Source organism: Grus americana, chromosome 6, assembly GCF_028858705.1.
Source record: "Grus americana isolate bGruAme1 chromosome 6, bGruAme1.mat, whole genome shotgun sequence".
NCBI classification, from domain to species: domain Eukaryota; kingdom Metazoa; phylum Chordata; class Aves; order Gruiformes; family Gruidae; genus Grus; species Grus americana.
This window is the reverse complement of record NC_072857.1, coordinates 16,508,748-16,529,012: the sequence shown is the minus strand read 5'-3', so window position 1 is coordinate 16,529,012 and position 20,265 is coordinate 16,508,748. Positions and strand designations below refer to the sequence as shown.

At 35.4% G+C, this 20,265-nt stretch overlaps 1 protein-coding gene across 4 annotated transcripts in view; it reads left to right on the top strand.

The window, feature by feature from the left end:
* MAP3K2 (mitogen-activated protein kinase kinase kinase 2) overlaps positions 1-20,265 on the top strand; it is a 54,928-nt gene that overhangs the window by 2,558 nt on the left and 32,105 nt on the right. For 3 of the 4 annotated variants that reach the window (XM_054830950.1, XM_054830948.1, XM_054830949.1), the window contains exons 2-4: positions 15,972-16,041; positions 18,344-18,462; positions 20,184-20,224. In XM_054830950.1, coding sequence (XP_054686925.1) covers positions 16,038-16,041; positions 18,344-18,462; positions 20,184-20,224 — 164 coding nt within the window. In that variant the 5' untranslated portion in view covers positions 15,972-16,037. Of the gene's footprint in view, positions 1-15,971; positions 16,042-17,659; positions 17,742-18,343; positions 18,463-20,183; positions 20,225-20,265 lie in introns of all 4 variants that reach the window. The other variant, XM_054830951.1, reaches the window with a different exon arrangement.

Here is a 20,265-nt window from a genome sequence, read left to right as displayed (position 1 = left end):
CTAAAGTAATGAATAACATGTAATTTATTTTTGTTGCACACTGTTCAGTGGCCCTCAAACCAAGCATTCTTTGAACTAAAATTAATGTTTTCTTATGAAGTGCAACCTGAGGATGATAATAGAGTGATTTCCTTCATTGATTTCCCCTTTCCCACCAAACACATAGCCAAAGGGGTTCTGATCTATCAAGAGGTACACATTTGGTCTGGAGTAATGAACTTATTTTCTAATAATTTCTTTTTAGATATTTGCTGTTAACATTATCCTTTGTTTAGACGACTATTTGGAGAAAAATGATGAAAATGTGACTGATCAATGTAACTAAGTACATCTTGTTACTTTTGCAGAACTTACTTTCATATACATATGACAAACTAATGTAAATATACATATTGGCTAGTGACTCTACCTAGGTTTATCTAATTAGCAAACAATTAAGTTTGCTGTCCTGAAAGTCTGATTTCTAAATTTAAGCTTTTAAAATTCTGAAGTAGAACTGACATAGTATTAAATTAAAAAAAAAAAAAATAAAATCCCCAGTGAATTCGATTAACCACGCTAATTCTTTTGTGGGAGAGAAGAAAAGAAATATGTTTTTTAAAAGAATCAATGCCGCATTTGCTATTTTGATATTCTGGTGTTTTGTAGTGCTAAGGAATAGGTCAAAATAGATCATGCATGCTGTAATTGCACATATCTTGCAAAATAACATTGTAAACATGTAATTGGGCAGTGGAACATTTTCAGAATGCAGTGCATTAGTTGTGATTGTCACTTCTGGACCTTAGCACGAGATCTTGATTTAGTAATAACAACAAATGCAGCTTATGGCTCTATGTTAACCTAATTTCTTAGACTAAACATGCTTGCTTGCAGTTTTTTCTGAGATGTTTTTAATATATTCACCTTAAGTGTATTTTTTGAGAAGCTGCAGGAGGTTTGGTGACAATGACTGAAGGAAAGATGGAGTTCAGTGTTAGGATATTGCACCAATTTCCATCTGTGGGAACCGCTGCTCTAGAGACACTTCACCCGCAAATACACATATAGCCCAGCTTAATGAGGCCATTTGAAGTTGGACTTACTTGAGCAAGGCCAAAGCAGGGATATCTGCAGTGTGCTTTAAAAACTGAGAGTCGGGAACTAGTAATGTAGGGAGGTCTGTAGAGACGTGACTTTTTTCCTGTCCGTTTGCAAAATCTTTTACTTATGTTTACTTCTTTATCTCAAATTATTGCATATTTTTGAAATTATACCAGCAAACTGTAACTTAGTTTTTCACATGAGAGGAAAATAATTTTCTTTAGGCTAAAGTTTGGGGTTTTTTCTTTGCTGTAGCTTTGTTTTCAGCCATTTTTGAGTCCTTCATTATTTTTTCCCCACTTGCTTCTCTTTCTGTATTTCCATTCAATCATTTTCCACTTCTGTGGATTATCTGCAGTAGTAAAAGATGCTACTTTTGTGTTTCTGGGATGTTTTGTGCTAAGTACACTAATAGTCTGACAACAGCAATGTAATAAAATTCAAATGTTGATATTGCAAAGACTGTACTTTTGAAGCTTAAGTATGATAACACTGATAAACAGTTCTCCTCATCATGAGATTTCTGCTGTGAGGCAGAAGCAAATACACTGAAATTATGTCCGGCAGACATAAGTCTCATGTATTCTTAAAAAACTTAAAAGAGGGGAATACCACATGTCTTCACTGGTCTATTTATAGCTAGTACATAACCATCATTATAGTTTGGAGGCTTTTCTTAATGTTTAACTTAAGTCTCTGTCTTGGTGCTAGTTAAGCCAGTTAGTTCTTGTCCAACTATTACTACTCATGCAGGTCAATGATTTCCGTACTCTTTGCACCAACTGTTTGCATACATGAAGATTGTTCCTCCTTTTATTTCAGACTTCTCTTTACTGAACTGTGCAAGCAGACCTTTTCTTCACAGGTCATGTTTTCTCAGGAGTTTTGTTGTTGTTAACTTTCACTGGACTCCCAGTGATTTGTCTGTATCTTTTTCGAAGTTCCCCAGACAAAGTCTTACAGCAACAGGGTAATTAACTTTATAATTTGCAGGAGACAGCCTTATTAAAATGTCATTCTAGGGTGTGTGCGTGCACCTATGGTTGGGGTTTGGTTGGGTGTTTTTTTTCCCAACATCATTAGTTTCTTGGTTCCTGCATTTGTTAACACAAGGGACTTGTATAAGTGTTTGTTAAATCAGGTATCTCTTTCTTCATATATATGAATTTGAGTTATCTTTCCGAAGAATAGAACCTTATACTGTATTGAGTTCAATCTTTATTTCAGGTTAGTTTTCTTATATTAAGCATTTCTAGACTCAGCAAGATCACTGTTCAAGAAGTTACTCTACAGGAAAGTATGCAGTTTCTGCTCTTCTATGTCTATTTCACAGCACATGCAGTCCCTGTGGCTTTTGAACATAAGCCTGTTCTACAACAGGAAACTTGATTGAGAACAAGTTCTTCTAGGATTAGATGCAGCTTCTATTGGAAAAAAAATGTCTTTACCAGTCTATTTTATACATCTTCTGTCTTTGAAGTTGTATTGCTAAGATAATTTCTGTCAGTGTAACTGTACCTGAACAAGCCTTTTGCCATTTTTGAGATGTCATATAGTCCAGTGCCATAGTAGAAGAAATTTTTGTCCTATAGGCGTGTTTTATTGGAAGAATTGCAGAGCCAGCTACGAAACAGATGTGTTCAACATATTCCCTGGCTTTACTCCATTTTATCTGACTTATGTAAATGATTTTATCCATAATTTTTGAGACTCGATCACAGATGGGACACACTGTGTGATTCTTTCAGCAGTACTGCCTTCACAAAAAACCAAAACAGATACCAATAATAATTATTAAAGAAGGACTTTAGCTTCTTGCAGGAAGAAGTATTCAAGTCATCAGTGTTGGTTACCTCTTACCTATCCTGAAAGTTATTTTAAAATAATTCAGGCAAGACAGTTCGGTAAATGTCAACAGTTTGAATGGTATGTTACCAAAACAATAACAATGGGAACTATAGTCTCACCTTTGAGCAAACAGTTCAAAACTGGAAAACATCTGGATCAAGCTGCTGTTCGAATTAAAGAAAAAACAAAACAACAAACTAAAATACTAACACAAGCAGTAATTAAACTTCTAAAGAAAATCAACAGAAAATAAGATGTTCTTGTGAAGAACATGAGAATTGTCACACTAAATATTTTTGGTTTTTAAATCTAACTGCTGAAAATTCATTGGTAAAGCTCAAACTGTATTTGTTGTTTTGTCATACTGACTGTGTGTATTTTTAGCAGTGCCACAATTATTGTAACTCCAGCATGAGGATTTTTATTTAAAAAAAAAAAAGTAATTGCAATGACAAACCCCCAAACCTTCACGCACTGTTTTGTTTTTTCCATAAGGGCTTGATGAAAACTGAATGGGTGGAAAGTAGTAGTTAGAAGAGAGTTTCTTGCACTGCTGATACCAGCCGGTGCGTTAACTTCTGGCAGGGATGAGGTGGATAGTGTAATGAATGACTTTGTAAGCTACTGCAGCAAGTTCCTTTAAAGAATACCTATTAAGGCTCTGTGTCTGTGATATTGGCTCTATCATGAATACCAGCTGAGACTTTCAAATGAAAATTTAAATGTTTTTGGTGAAGTGGCTGAGAAGTTTTAGGTAAAATCTCAATCCATGATGAAATCAAACAAAAGAAATCCAATATTCTTCTTCCAATGGTAAGCATGAATGAGTGATTATGGAAAAGTGAGAGCAGGGCAAGCGCATACAATACTTATCTTGAATATTCTTTCAATCCCGAACTATTTTCAGTAAAGATCTGTTCTTAATCTGATGTGGGTTTTGTGTAGTTAGTAACCGTAGCCAGTCCTTTTTTTGCATGCAGCTAAACATTCTACAGATACGCTATTTGTTGTGTTAAAAACTACCTTTTTTTTTTTTTTTTTTACCTTAGCTTGTTCTGCTTTCCTTTGGTGCCACATTTCTTCTGGAAGAGTGTGAACAAATCATCTCTGCCCATCTCTCTGTTCCTTATATGATTTTGTAGCCCTTTATTACTTTTTCCCTCCACCTGAATATTTCTGAAAACAAGAGGATTGGTTCCAGCGTGAGTTCTTGCTCCTTTCTTTGTGTTGGTACTTGTGCTGTAGATGTGAGAGATCCATTAGATAGGCTGATGGTTAATTAAGATGTAAAATAAATCTTTTCAGCTGGATCATCTGTTTGCTCTAGATCTGCTTGTCACTGAGGTTCAGCTGGAAAGCAGCAGTAACTGCAGCAAGCAGGACTACTTCTGTGACAGAAATGCAACCTTAGCCGTGGAACTGTAGTCTTAAAGATGATGTTTGGATGTGGGCATGTACATAGAAATCCTTCCTCTGGAACTTTTGAGTCTGTAGTTAGTTTACCTTATTAGCTGTATTTATGAGGATTCTTATACTTTTCCCTCAAGTGATAAAAATGTAATTATGTAGCATCACAGATGTCATTGTAATGATTTGGTACCTGCTGCTAAGAGGTATGCTATGGGAGATGCAAGAAGGAAACCTTGTGAGGATACATGTCTTCATAGGTTTTTCTGGTTCGCAGGAAGCTAAAGATTGTTTACCACAGCACAAAGTAAAAAAGAGCATATGTACTTTGTAGCTTAGCAATATCTTAATGTGTTGGCCTATGTGGGTCATGCGGTTTAAAACCAGTGCCTATTATATGGGTAAAAACTTACAAGTTTGTCTATTTAGACCTGCTCAGCGAGACCCACTGGCTACAAAAATGATGCACAATCATGTTATGTGTGTGGTAAAAAAAAAATCTTTGGATTTTGCGTATCTTAAATATTCTGTGTTTATTGTATTATGAGATACTTTTGCATTTTATGTTCTTCCTGTTGGTGATAGAAATAACGGAAGAAATGTCTGACTGAATGTACAGAGTTAATTTGAGTTATGATGGGGAGAGAGCAGATGGGGTATTGAACTGGAAAGTTTGGAGTGTGAGCCGGGAAAGGCATTTTAGGCAGAAGCTCCAGGTGATGGTGTGTTAATGTGATGGGAAAACTTGGTGGCAAGGTAGTGGAATAAGATGAGAAAAATCGTAGTTATGTTATACTCTGGATTTCATCATTGTATCGCTGCCTTTTGTAGTGTGCAGGAAGAACTGTGCTTTATGGAACAACTGTGCTTTGAGGAATGAGTAAGATGGTATAGAACAAAGGTTGTTCACTGAGGATTCCTCCTTGATTTGATGCAAAATTTGGAAGATGTGTAGCAAATGAGACTGAGATGTCTTCACAGTGAAGATGGGAAAATGTCCCTAGAGAATTAGATTATGTCCTTGCTGGTGTCACAGCAAGATACTGGGCAGATCATGTTAATCAGAAAGGTTCGTATGTATTGGTGTGTTCAGTTTTTGTGGTACTTGATTTGAAATGATAGTGTGTTTTGCAGCCGTGATTAAAACTAACAGTTACAACTGTGAAATCAATGAGTTTTACTCTGAATGGAAGATGCTGTCAAATGTGGTGGTTATAGTGAAGAAAAACAAAGTTTCTCAGTTTTAGCACCTGAAGATAGATATTAAAACTAGCTGTAGAAATGGGTTTATTTCTTTGGCTTATTTCCCCAAATAGTTGTCTTTCAACCCATCATGATTACAGAACTGGAAGATGAACTGAAAAGGATAGAACTAGTTACTGGAGTTTAAGGATGTGGTTTCTTTTGTATGTTCTCAAAAGCAAAATCTGACTGATGAGGTGTATGTAATTGCTCTCATACATTAATTGAAATGCTTCATTTGTTTACAATACTCGAATTTCTCTTGGAAGCCTGCTTTTTGTCTCATGTACTTTATTTTTGCTTAAAGGATAATGTTCATAGATGATAAGTGATTTGTGATAGATTCACTTCTCTAGTGAATGGTTACTCTTAAAATTCATTTATTTGTCACTGGTGGTAGCGCAGTCTTCCGTTCTTAAGAGTTGTGAAGATTGCAGGAATTGCCAATACCAGCAGTGCTGGTAAGAGTAAGTTTGTTACCCTGTGTAATTAGTTCTTTGGCTTCACTGGTGATCTTGGATTCTGTCCTAGAGAGATAAACTGTATTCTTTTAAGGTGTATGCTGGGAACTGTCTGTGATTTAAAAAAAAAAAAAAGTTTTCCTCCTGCAGAATCATGGATAGGGGATGTGTGGTTACATTTGAAGTGGGGAATGGTTTTCATTGTAACACCTTTAGACCTTCTTCACAAATATTTTGACTTGATAGTCCTAAGTTTGGAGTAAAAATAACATTGATGCCACTCATGACAGCTTCAGCAGAAGGCCTCCAGAGGACAGCAGCAGGTGCTGAGCTGAGAGCACTACTGAGAATTTTAGAAGGAGAAACAGAAGGATCTAAATCTCATTATAACACTTGTTGTAGTGCATGTTTCGTGGCATTGTATGGATTAAAATTTCATATGCCTGTTTTCTTTAAGAAGCCTTTTATGGGGCTACTCAGTTCACATCGTAAATTAGGAAAAGGTTACAAACATCACTGAAGTGTTTTCTTCTGTGTTTGTGTGAGCGCTATAATGTTCATATACTGAGTAAGCCTTGAACACTTTTATGGTGTGAATAGCATTGATCAGTTTGTGTAGCATATAGCTTAGTTAATGGTAAGGAGTTTGTTACTCTTAGTGTTGTGATGCTCTGAGACTTTTCATCACGATGGTGGTGATAAATTTCCAAGACTCCAGAGTGATTTAGGGGCAGTGATGCAGTTATTTGTAGCCCAGTGAACTGCATCTATTACTTCTTAACATACTTTTGTGAGAAAATCTGGTCTCGGGTAAGAGTAGAGGAGTATGAGCAGTCGATTTCTAGCCCGTATGTTCTGTTGCAAAGTTGGCAACACTAAATATTTTGCAAGGTGGCATCTGTCTGCAAGTTTCAACTGTTGTGACCTTCCACAATTTAAAATGCAAGTTTGTTTCATAGTAGTTTGGGTTTTTTTCTTGGAATCATGAGCAGGTCTTAAGAAAGTATCATGACTTTCAAGGCAGATTTGCTTGATGTATCAGCAAAGTCATTCTTCAGATCTAGAAATGAGCTGTCAGAGTGCTTTGGCTGCTGCTGAGGCAATAACAGATACAGGAAGTGGAGAAGTTCTGTAAAACTTGAATTAGGTGAAGAAAGAGATCTTGTTGAGGAAAGTAGATGCTTTTCTGTTTGAGGCCAATTACAATCTTATCTTTTTTTTTTTGTGTACTTGAAGTGGAGTGGGCTTATGAAGGGTTAGCCAATAGAGGCTCTTGATACCATTTGGAAATAAGAGGTTCATTCAAAGCAGGAAACTTGCATTTAAGTGTCTTGAAACTCTCTAAATGTGCTTATCTCCCTATCAACTGTAAAGGAAGTGTAGGGAGATTAGCTTTCCTAGACTACAGTTACTCTTTGTGAATATCGCTGTAAGTGTTAAGATATTTATCTCAAAAGCATAATTTTGCTATAAACTCATCTTGAACTAAATTATCTGCTACTTTACATTTTTATGAGAACAATCCTTAAAAACTGTGTCCTTGCATTCTAAAGCCTTCCAGCACATTTTAACTTTTTCAAGTCAAGATCATTGTTCATCGAGCTGATAAATGTTATATGAATGTGCAAAATTACAGTTTATAGAACCGCAGAAACTAAAGATTTAATGTGAGTAGGATGCAGTTTTACTTTTGTCACTGGGCATGTTGGATCCTTCAGTTCGTTCTGAAGTCTGTTTCTCAAGGTACTTTGAGAGATGAGCTGCATTTAGGGTGCTAGAACTGACAGCACTGCTATTCGAGGTTTTATTCTCCCTGTAACTGGGAGGGCACCATCCATAATTAGAAGTTGTATTTTATGCCAGTCTGTGTTTTGGGTTTTTTGGTTGTTTTTTGGTTGTGGTTGTTTTTTTTCTTTCTTTTTTTTTAAATTGAACTCTGGAAGGAGTAGGAGCTAGTAACCATTCTTTTCAGAAAATAAATATCAAATCATGTGTGTAGCTGTACAGATGAGGTAAGTCTGGGTGGTCTTATGTGGTAAATTAGACATAAAATTCACTCTTTTTTGCTCACCAGGAAGATTTTTAAAGTCTTCAACTTAAGAAATTTCAAGCCTGCGCATTGTAGAGGAAGCTGATACATCTGTAACAGCAATAAAGCACTGATGCTTCAGCCATTCCACACTTGCTGTCTGCAGTCTTCCTGGTACTCCGCACTAAACAGTATATCTGTAGGTTGTGTACAGAAGCAAGATGGCTTCTGCACACACTGTTTTTGGGTTTTTTTTACACAAGGATTGCATTATCCCTCTTTAATTTTGTATTGCACTTCTTAGATAATTATATATTGTGATTTAATAATTCTTCTGAATTCTCTTGCTAAGACTGTCCAATCTTGCAACTGCAACTTTCTTCCGATTTCCTAAATGATTGTCTCTATGTCAAAATGCATTCAATGCAAAAGCATTATTTAATAAAGGTAATAAACCACAATATTTAGACTTACACAAAATATAACTTCTAATTACAGGTTTGTGCCTTCCCAGTTGCAGGGAGAATAAAGGTTCAAAAAGCAGTCCTGTCAGTTTTAGCGCCGTAAATGCAGCTCATCTCTTTAAAAAAACCCAATTATTAAACACAATAAAAAATATTAAATGCAGGGAAAATTACAATAAATTGTTATATTTATTTAAAATATTCAACTGTATTTAAATACATTTGACTTTTTAAACATGATTCAGGTCATTTGCTTAAGCTGCAACTTATGTATCAAATTGTGCCTACCTGATCATTGCCAGTCTGTAGGGGGTTGCACTGGGGAATCATATTCATTGATGTTTTCTGCTAAGTAGAAAGATGGATCTCAAAGTATTTTATTTTAATCCATCAGCTGAGTTTCCTGATAGTTAATTGAGACTTTAAAGCAAATAATTAATATATCATGTGATATTTAGCCAAATAGGTTGGAAAAACCTAAGTAGGGTAATTGCTGTAGTTAGTTCTGTTAACTAATATGTGATAATTTCAAGAAGCCATATTTTGCTTGGCAAATCAAGGCATTTACTGTGTGTTTGCTTTTCATTCTGTAGTAGAAACCAAGCTAATTATTACATTATTTTACTCAATTGACGTGGAGGTAACTAATCAACAGCTCTTTGATCCTTTCCTTTATCCTTCTCGGTTGTTTCTACAATATTTACAATCCACTAGAATCTTCTTGTTTTCCAAGTATTACCAAATATTTGCAAGAATGGTGCAGAAAACTGAGCCACTAATTTTGTGAAGAGTCTTAGTTAGACCTTTATAAGTCCCTGAATCTTTAATTTAAAATATTTGATCTGAAGCATATTACAAATAGTGCATTGTATCCCTTTGTTGTTGTGCATGGTGAAATTTCTATTCCAGTAACACTGTGCTGTGGTTTGTATACATCCTCTGGATATCTTTTTTTCAAAACAAGAACAAAAAATGGATGCTGTTTTTCTTCCTGTTTTTTTGCCACCACTTGCTATTTTACCGTCTAAATTCAGTAAAACACATGTATCTAAAGGTTGGGTTTTTTCCCCTTAATATGTTTTTATTAAAAACAAAGTCTCTTAATTTTTGAATGAGTTGGATGCTATTGTTTTATGAAGCTCATTATGCTGATAGTGGTAGTTGGCTCATGGTACTATGTGTTTAAGGTTGCTTGGTCTCTGTACAACAGGTTAAAATAGCTTGGGGTTCTGAATAAACTGGTTTAATTACAAGAGAGTGAGAAATTCAGGGGGAAGTTTAGAGGTATACTGACTAAGCTGCATAAAATCAGGACAAGACTTAAAATATTTTGAAAAATAAACCCAAGTACTTTTGCAGGAAATAAACCAGAAATGCTCTTTCTGCAAAGGAGTTATTTGATGTGTTTTATGTTCCTTACTCTGTCAAACAATCATTCTAATGGTAGAAGGGTTTAGTTCAGCTGTTCAGGATAGAATTGTTGAATGATGGTAACTATGGAAAAGCAAGCAGTAAGGGGAAAAAAAGAGGGGAATACAGTTTCTGTCGGAGCTGTCTGAATCCAGGGCAGGTAGTCAGTCTTGAATCACTGCCCTGGTTGCAGGGATGCTGTGCTAGATTGTGTCTCTTTTCCTTGCTCTGGGGCATCAGCTGGCAGAGCTTGATTGGTTCTGCTGTTTTGCCAGGCTTTCCTAGCACAGCAGAACTAGGTGGACCCTCTCAGTGTATCCTGTCCGGTGCAATTAATCTCACTATTTATCACTATCGGGATAAATTAACGGGGGAAGAAAGTGCTTCAGAATAGGTCACATGACAGAACACGTAGTAAGGAGAACACTACTGCTCAGTGGCTCATGCCATTACTGGTGTGCTGTTGATAGGTAAGATCCTTCCTGCTGGCTTTCGGACCTTAAGATTCCTTGATGTGTGCAAAGAAGGCTGGAATCAAACGTTTTAACAACTTTTTTCTAAGAAACTTTTATCCATTCATTCCTCTCAATATCTTTTCTTTTTAAAAGATCCCATAGTACTATGACATGAAAAATATTTCTGTTATTTTATTCACCAGTTAAACTTAATTTCTAATGTTCCAAATTTGACCCACTGAGTCCTTGTTTGTTTGATTGATTTTCCAGATGTTACCTTAATTTATCAATGTGTCATTGGCTTTTGATTTGGATTGATTTAATCTTTCTCTCCCTTTTCTACTTTCCCTGTGAACACCTTTTCTTAAGTATTATTACAATATGTTAAAGATCTGAATTTTTCTAAAACTGAACTCACATCTGATTTGTTATTGTTAGACTCCAATTATTAACAGACCTTTCTGTTACCTGCTTAAATATTTTTCTTACTACTGTTCTTTACTTCTCTTTTTTTCCTGTCCTTCATGATTTTCTTACTGCTGCTGCTTTCTTTGAAAAAGGGTGGCTTTTGTCCAATGTTCATTTGTGTGTACGTCCATATAAAATCCTCTCCTTTACACTCGTTTCTATGGATTTACCTTCTTTTAGGTATCTGCTAATGTCTTGTAACAATAGTGTATTTTCTTCTGTGCTTGCAACACTATGTAAGTTCCTGTCATGTATGCCAAGAATTGCTTTGAGCTATGAAAAATTCTTCTGTAGAAGTTCAGATTTAGGTATTACTGTTTGCTGTCTTGTTCACAGACACTATTTTTATTTGATTTTAAATAAAAAAAAACCATTACAAGCAGTGCTGCACATCATTTTGGTTAAAGGTTAAGTAGGAGTATTTGACTAGAAGATCACTTGAGGTTTTGTCAGCCTTGCTTACTGTGATTTATAAGGGGTTGGTTGTGTGAGACCAAGCATTTGATTGTTTAGAAGTAACATTTAGTCTGGCTCATTCTTCTTGTTATGAAATAAATTTTTATAGTCTTATTTTATATTCTGATTATCCATTCTACAGTCTGAACAATTACCTGTGAACACTCAGTCTTCATGTTTACCTGGCTCTTTGTATAATCTTTTTTTTTTATAGACAAGTATGTGTCTGAATAGCAGTGGTAGCAAATTTTGATTTCTTGTAATTTTGGTTTAACTTGCTTATGCCTAATATAATATAATTTCCAACTTAATCTTTACCTGTGGTTGGAATAATTATAGTACATCTTTCTTCTTTTGAGTTCACACTGTATCATTTTGCTTTGATGCAAGAACAGGGAACTGTGTATTATCGGACTGATTTATTTTAGTGAAAATTTGTAGGGAATTGATATTCTTGAGATTCCTGCCCCACTCTTGGAACAGGTTTGGACTCAAAAGGTGGAAGGCACCTTTCTGTGTAGGTAAGGTGTTACTGCAGAAGTCTGAATTCCTTACAAAATCAGGCTAAGAAAGATTACTTGCTTCACTGTGGGGTTTTTTCTTGATTTTTAACATATGAGGCAGCATGAAAGCTGGCTTATGTTCTTAACTACTTCCATACTACCTTTACTGTTCTCATATGATTAGTTTATGGCTCTCATTGCAGCCATAGATAATTTTACTCTTTAACTATTGTACTTTTGTTATGACATTGGATGTTGTAGAAACCATTTCCTTTCTGCACGCTATATATCTCCATATTCTACAGAATTAAAACACCTTTTCTAGTTTGCTTAAAAAATACTCCCCCAGATAGTATCTACTTGCTTTCTTCCTCTATTGTGTGAGAGTAAAGCTTTTTTTTTCCTAGCCTACAAGTTTTTCGAATGTGACCAAGTCAGTTATGAGAGACGATGTAATATGTATGCCGATGTTTGTGTACTTTTATCTCTCAGTAACTGAGAGGCAGCTTAATCCTGTTGCGTTTATTACAGGAGAAGCATATGCTTATGGACAATTAGCACAGAGTATTTGAACAGCTAGATTATCATCTGCATGACTTATTTGCCCTCAAGCTTTGTTTCATTTGCTATGAGAAAGCTAAAAACAATTTCTAAGAATCACCTGGTATTTTCTTCCTTCAGCGGCTTTCTGAGATTCTGAAAGACTTTGAAGCTGTGTGGAAGGTGGCTGATGGGAAGCGAATCATGAATATGAATCAGCATCTCTCCACCCTTATATCCAAAATGCTGTTGCTAGGATATTCTTCTTTGTTTGCTACTCTTATCACATCATCACCTTTTTGAAATTCACTGTCATACTTTCTGTAATTACATTCAAATTCAAGCTGCTTGTGTTTCTCTGCAAGACCTTGACATAATTTTATTCTACCTTTGCATCTGCCCTTGTGTTTTGCTGCCTTTGCTTCTCCTGATTCTTTGAGTTCCAGTTTTCTTTGCTGCGCTTCCTTTTTATGCCGGATTGTCACCTACTCAGTGTGTATGTGTTTTGCTAATGCTGCTTTGTAACCATGGATTAGGGTACGCTTTTTTTCTCGTTCTACTGAAGGTATATTTTTTTGTTTAAAATAATGTTGATTTTTGTCAGCTTGTTACTACTCTCTCCCCGCCACCCCTCTGTTGTTATAGTCCATTGTGAAAATGAAGTGTGTTCTCAATTCACAAAGGTGAAGTCTTCATAAAGTTTGATCTGGGTCACCTGTTTAATTAAAATTTTAATTTTTTTCGCTTATTTTTGAAGTGAAACTAAATGCTAACAAAAAGATTGTTAAGATGTTTAGTTGGTGATTAATTATACTTTATATTTGAACAGAAAGAATTTTGGTTAAAAGCGATAATAAAGTGAGAAGTCCCTAAGTTATTCAGAGAAATTTAATTTTTCTAGTTTTTTGTTTTGTGGGGTGTTTTTTGTGGTTTTTTTTTCTTCTAAGAAATAAGAAGGAAATGGAAGGGAAAAGAAATGGGTGCTCACTCATTCATTAGCTTACGTTCTTCTAATGAGAGATGCCACAGATTAATACTAAAGAATGAATTCTTATAGCTGGAGGAACTTGCAGAAGATGTTTCCTAAGATGTTTCTTCTTATTCTACTTGCCTGCCCTGTATGAGCCCTGTAGCTCAAATGTCTTGATCTTCCAAGTTTGGTTATTTCAGCTAGGTTGAGGAAGAACATCTGGGGTATTTTTGATTGGAGATATAACTTGTTCTTGTTTTCTTAAAGCGTGGCAGAAGATTTAAAATGCCTTACAGAACTTTTGAAGTTCTTTGAAATGCTTACAAGGAAGTATTACAAAAGTACTTCATCCAAAGTCATGAAACACATTTCTATGCTTAATATATTAAGACAGCTAATTAAATAGACGCTCTATGAAAATGACACTCATTTTCAGGCAGTTGGATCAAATACAGAATTTTGAAAAATGTTTTATAAGCATTTTAGTGAATAATTCTCTTGAATATCCCCCAGGACTACTGCTGACAAAAAACATAGCGTAGGAAATCATTGAATATATGTCCTATTTTGGTTTTTTGACTCTTAGGGATGCAAAAGACACAAAGAATCAGACATGGAGGAAAAAGTCAATTGTGATATTTAAGGCTATAAAGGTAATCCCAGTTCACTAAGAAAACCAGATGTCCTGGCATCTTGTGTGAGAGCAAGGCCCAAATACTCTGTCCTCATTTTGAGTGATCTTGGCTACTATAATTTGGCAAATAAATAAAAATTCAGCCACTGTTTTCCTCTGTGAAGATTAGTACAAATCCCTTTCTTTTGTATCTTCATGGTTTTCCTTGTCTGTTATGGAGCAACAGAAGCTTTTTCTTTTCTAATTTTTTGAAGCAGATTTTTGTCTCCTGCAGTGGTGGCATCAAGAGGCTGGAGACCACGTTAATGGTAAAGGTTGGGGTTGTGTCTTGAGACTATGGGCAGCCCCGGCCAGATGTACTTCTCACACTCTTGCGGGCTTTAATACTTTGCAAAGCATTAGACAGGAGTTTATTTCCCACAACACTTGGAAGCTGTTTCAGGTCCTGTTTTGAGGCTGTCCATAGACCTGGGACTATGTAACTCTGAATGGACTTGTACCATATTTTCAGCTTTATTTTAGTTCCAGTGTGCTTTCTTGCGTGTTCTCTCAACTGAAATGATTTCTGATTGCAGAGTGGGACCTCTGGATCTTCTTTAAAAGCCTGATGTCTTCTTGGTTATTATGGAGCTTGAAATAGACAATAGTAAATGATTCATCCAATATGTAGGTAAAAGGCAGTATACAGCAGAGACCTTTATATGGCTCTCAAGTCCAAATTTCTCTCTGAAAAATATGCCAGAAGTACTTGAAGCTTTCTAGTTCCACTGGTGAAATGAATGCTACTTAAAAAGGCTGTTTTCATGAAATGAGTATGTAAGAGACACAATACCACAAACTCTTAGATGCCTAACTGAAGAAGCTCAGAAATTCTTTGGAAAATTGTAATTAATTTGTTGTTAGCTAGAAAATTGGCAAAATATTCAAGCAAGGAAGCCTGGCTGGCTGGCCCACCTTTCCTCTGTTCTCAGTCACGTGCTTCCACCAGTGGCCCTGTGCTGGCATCAGGGGTCATTTGACACTGGTAAGGAATTAAACCAGGAGAAAACAAATTCTGTTTAAAAAAGAAAAAAAAAATCATTCCTTTTCTGTCGGTGTAGCTCCTCTTTAGTTCTTTGCTGTTAAGCTCCATAATAGCATCTCATAGAAAGATTATTTTAATTGGTCCTTAATTATTGGGGTTTTTTTAATTGTCTGATGTTCCAGATATTGTGATCTTCAGGGTTTGTTCATAAATGTGATCCCTGTGTTTCTGCTTTTCTGGATAACTTGTATATTGTATATTAAAAATTTATACCTGCTGTCTTCCAGAGGCATTTGCTTTCAGGAGTATTGGGATATCTGTGTAATGCTCTTGAATTATGATGAAAAAAACTTACCAATTGAAATTTTCTGGTTTATATAATCAGTAGCTGTCGATGCCTCTTGATTTGTGCTGTTTCATATATATTTATATATATATGAACTATATATATGTAGTTCTGAACACAGAACTTTGAACACCAGATACAGGAACCCGTAGAAAAAGAATCCGTTCTTAATAATCTGGAGTAGTGGATATCCCATGTAGCAGAGTGTTATGGCTAATTAAAATACTAGTCATCATTTGAGCGTGTAGATAGAGACTAAAATCACCTTAAGTCTAGAAGAATATTTAGTTTGGGCTTTATGTCTTCTGAAAGTCTATATAGAATCACAGAATCGTTTTGGTTGGACAAGACCCTTAAGATCATCAAGTCCAACCATTAACCTAGCACTGCCAAGTCCAACCACTAAACCATGTCTCTAAACAGAGCCCAGTTGCTCAGAGCTCAGTGAGGCTTTGGGGACAATATCTGTTTTCTCCACATGTCACATCTACATATGCAATCTTATTTATAGTTTATATGCATATTTGATATGTAGAATATTAGAAAAACTGCCCATAAACAGTGAAGAATTGACTCTTTTACATGGTTTTGTCAGCTTCAATAATTGTGTATATCTGGTTTTGTATTTTAGGAAATAAAATAATGCTAATGAAGCAACCATTTCCCTGAAGTTCAAGTTTTCAGGCTCACTGCCATTATGGGTAAGTCTTGTGTGTAATGTATATAAAAATTTAATTCGGATACTTTTCATTTCTATTGAAGATCAAAAACATTAATGTAAAACGATCCCTAGGAAATGTGTGCTTTGGCTGTGTATTTCAGTGTAACATCTACATGAAAGGCAGTGTTCAGCTGCTTTGCTAGTATTCAAAATAATTCTGTTTTTTTTTTTTCCATTGGAATTAGCACTTTTCCCTCATTATGGTGGTAGCTTAAAAATCCAAGTATAGGAGATTGAGATTCATGGTATTAGGGTACTGAGCAATATTTACTGTGCTGTAAATGGTAATGGCTACTGGGGAACACACCCCCCCACCCCCCCAAAGTCTACATTAAAGAATTTTATCATATCATCTTGTGTCATTGGAGTGCAAAGCCAGGACTGTGTAGATGGTCTAACTGTATTTTTCTAAATATGTAGCACATTTGCATTACTATAAATTTGATGTCAATTTTTCAAGTTGTACATGCTTTTTAATTAGTTGTTTACTCTCAAAAAAAATCCCAACAAACCAACAAAAACATACATTTTCATATTGCTTTTGTCTATCTTTTATTGTTATGCTATTTTTTCCTAACTTCATGCTTAATAGTAAAGTAGCTGAATCTAGAAATACAGCACTCTATAGATTTCTGATATTCTCCAGCATTTTGTGTGAGAGAAATAACTGTTGAGTCATATTGGATATTCAGTAAACTTAGGATGCTTTGCCACAATGCTTTGGTTTCCTTTGTATGAAATATGCTACCTAGTGACCACTGGAAATTAAACCTCCTCCAACCAACTGCTAAAAGAACTTTTTTTTTAATCACTGAGTGCTAGAATAGGCTATAACACAGTAAAATAGTTTAACTTTTTAAATTGTGGCAAGTTTCGAAATGTGTTTTAGTGTGAGAAAGTGAGCTGCAAGAATGCCTTCAGTTCTGCCATTAAAAATTGCTAGTAAAACTTGCTTTTATAGATTTGCATATCTTAGTAGAGTTGTGAATAATGACAGCATGAGTGATGATCAAAGTTACTCATTTTCAGACTAGCTTTCTGATCTGTTAGGAATCTATTAAATTGGAACACTGAAATCTCACAATTTCCTGATATGACAAATACATTTGGTTATATTTGAATAGAGTGTGAAGGAATTCTCATCATTGCTGAATACCTGGAATGCTCGCTTGCTGATTTTAATGCTGAGTTTTTCTTATGTCCATGTTTGAGAAATACTGTTCTTTGTAAACCACAGCACTTAGCAATGAATTCTTCAACAAACACATCCATTGTAAAGTAGTGTGAAGGCATACAATCAACACCTTTCCAGACAAATTTTGTTATCCAGTGTTCTAGATGCACGTTGAGTATAGAACTGTTGCTGTGGGAATTAATACAAAATATTAGTGACAAATATATTTGCCTTAGTGATGGATGTACAGGCTTTTGAGCTCTTAAGTGCTTTCCTGTCTAAAGGAGCATCCCAGTTCCAGGGCAAACCTTGTCTAGCATGGCTGCAGGCCATCACAGCTGTAGCAGATCATCAGGATTTAGGATTTTGTGTGAACTTGAAATCAAAGCTGCATACCACTCCTGCTCCTAAATTGTCCCTTTAGGTTCAGTGCTTCTGTTTCTCCTTGTGAATTACTCCTGTGAGCCTTAAAACCTCTACATCTGCAGTCCTGGAAAAGTTCTGTGGTGGGTTTTTTTTGTTTGTTTTGTTTAGTTTTTTAATTTTATTTTTAATTACTCTGTGGGCTGCCAGCAGATGCCCAAACAATGGAGGTGTTCCTCTGGGAGTTTGTGTGTGCTTTCTACGTGCATGACTATACCTGTTCAGGACAGAGGAAAAATGATGCAAAAGTACTTGTTTTTTTCTTTATTTTATGAATTAGGGGGAGGGGGAAAGTATGATTTCTAGTTAAAATCTCATCCATGGACATTGTTTGAAACAAAGTAAATAAACCTTTTTTTTCTTTTTTCTGCCCTTCTTGTAGTAATACAGCTTGCAGTTCTGTTGAGTTGTCAATCTCTGTTATGACTTCAGGTTTTTAAACCTGCCATTTAAGTGTATTTACTGATTAAGCTGTTTATTTCCTTAAGCAGTGTTAATGATAAATAAAATAAAAATGTTTGCAACATGGCAGTAATTTCTTTCGATTTGGCAATTATATATTGAAGTGTAATATGGACTTTTAGGTTTTAGAATAATGACGGCCTAATTGTGAAATGAGACAGTAATGCACATCAAATGTAACAGTCATTTACACTTCTCTTATCTGGTCTTTTCTTCTGAGCAGATGAGCAGCAAGCTTTGAATTCAATCATGCAGGATTTGGCTGTGCTTCATAAGGCCAGTCGTCCTGTGTTGCCTCAGCAAGAAACAGGAAAACCAAAGTCATCTTCACCTAAAAAACAGGTAATCTTTAATATCCTTACTAACCTATTGAACACGGAATGTCCTGCTGTGACTTCTATAATTATTTTTCTTGCCAGACCAGTGAGCGTACCAGAATAAGCTATTAGTCTCCCACGTGTGCTGCCATTTTCTTTGTTCGTGTTCTTAAATCAGCAGCAAAATGAAATGGTGGCATTTCAGACCAGATCATAGTGTATGCTTAAATGACTCCAGTCCTGACAAATTGAAGATTGTAGGGGTATTTTGACACTGTGTCTAGATTGATATTATTATTATTATTATTATATTGGTATTAGACTACTTTAAAATATCAATATGTGCTAGTATCTCTTATTTGGAATACTTCTTTAGAATGAATTTTATAGGTATATTAGATTGCCCAGTTGTCAGCTATATCATACTAAAGAATGTCAGTACAGCAGCAGAAACATACTTAAGCTCCTTTACTGCATCTTTCTCCTCGGTTTCTTGTTTGTTCATATGCTAGAAATGTGAGGAGTTCTTGGCTGTTTTTTTTTTTCCCGCAGATACTGAACAGAGATGGAAAAGTAGTAAATACTTGGTTGATAGGTTTGAACTGCTATATGGAGAGATTAGGAGACTAGAGGATGTAGATTTTTACCCAAATTGTAATAGCCCCACTGAGTGAACTGTATGCTTATTTGATTGGATCCTTAATTGACAGTCCAATATTTCATGAAACTTCAGTTTGTGCAGTCTTTTTTTAACCTGTTAAAGATCAAAGTATTTGAATATATTTGGCTCTTAAACTGTCAAAACCTAATGGCTACGTCTTTTTCATTCTGTGCTTTAAAAGCTGTAAGAGATCAGTATATAACACAATGGTGCGTTGTTAGTTGAATATAACTCATTTCTGAGCTGTGACTTTAGACATTGTAGTAATGTGCATATATGATCCAAAATGATTTGAATATAATACATGTTTAGAAAGTTAGAAAAAAAATAGTTGAGCCGTTTCTGAGTTTAAGTGTAGTGGTGAGGTGGAAATACACGTTTGTCATTCTGTTTAAATTTGTGAGTTTTGAAAGTAATCACTCGATGCACAAATAATTCTTTTGGAAGATACAACATTGTTATTTGGATATAATTGGTGTGGTTGAATGTATTAATTTTTTTCCTGCAATAGTTGCTAGTACAATTTGATTCTTAAAATTATGATTTTGCAAAGCAATTTTATTTCCACGTACTGCAGCTACTTACAAGTATCTTTGTTATTGGGAAACTGATTGCATGAATGCTGGCCTAATTACATGTGTGGGTTTCTATGGTAATGCTTATGAAACAAAATATGTTTCTTAAGCCTGGAATGCTCAGCTCTGCAGTATACATAAAAACCTGTTATGGAAGTGAAATCTACCTGCCTGTTCATGATAGAGAATTCTTTAGTAATCAGTTTCACGCTGAATTTGAAATCAGGATTCTGTTGTAATATTAAAATATATTGATAGAAAATAATGTGTTTACTTACAGAAGCATTCCTTGTACTTCAGAATAATTTTTTGGGTTTTTTTACACACTTTAAGCATCTATCAGATACCTCAGCAGAAGTAGCTTGTTAAAATGCTTGGTATATCAGGAAACGAATATGGACTGCTTAAGGATTTGACTTTTGGTGTAGGATTACTGAATAGGATTTCATGGCCTTCATTGAAGGAGGTGGTAACAAACTAATAGTGGTTCCTTTATCTCTTTTCTTACAGAATGATGTTAGAGTCAAATTTGAACATCGAGGTGAAAAAAGGTAAGGTGGGAACACAGGAAACAGTCTTGTCTTTTAATTAT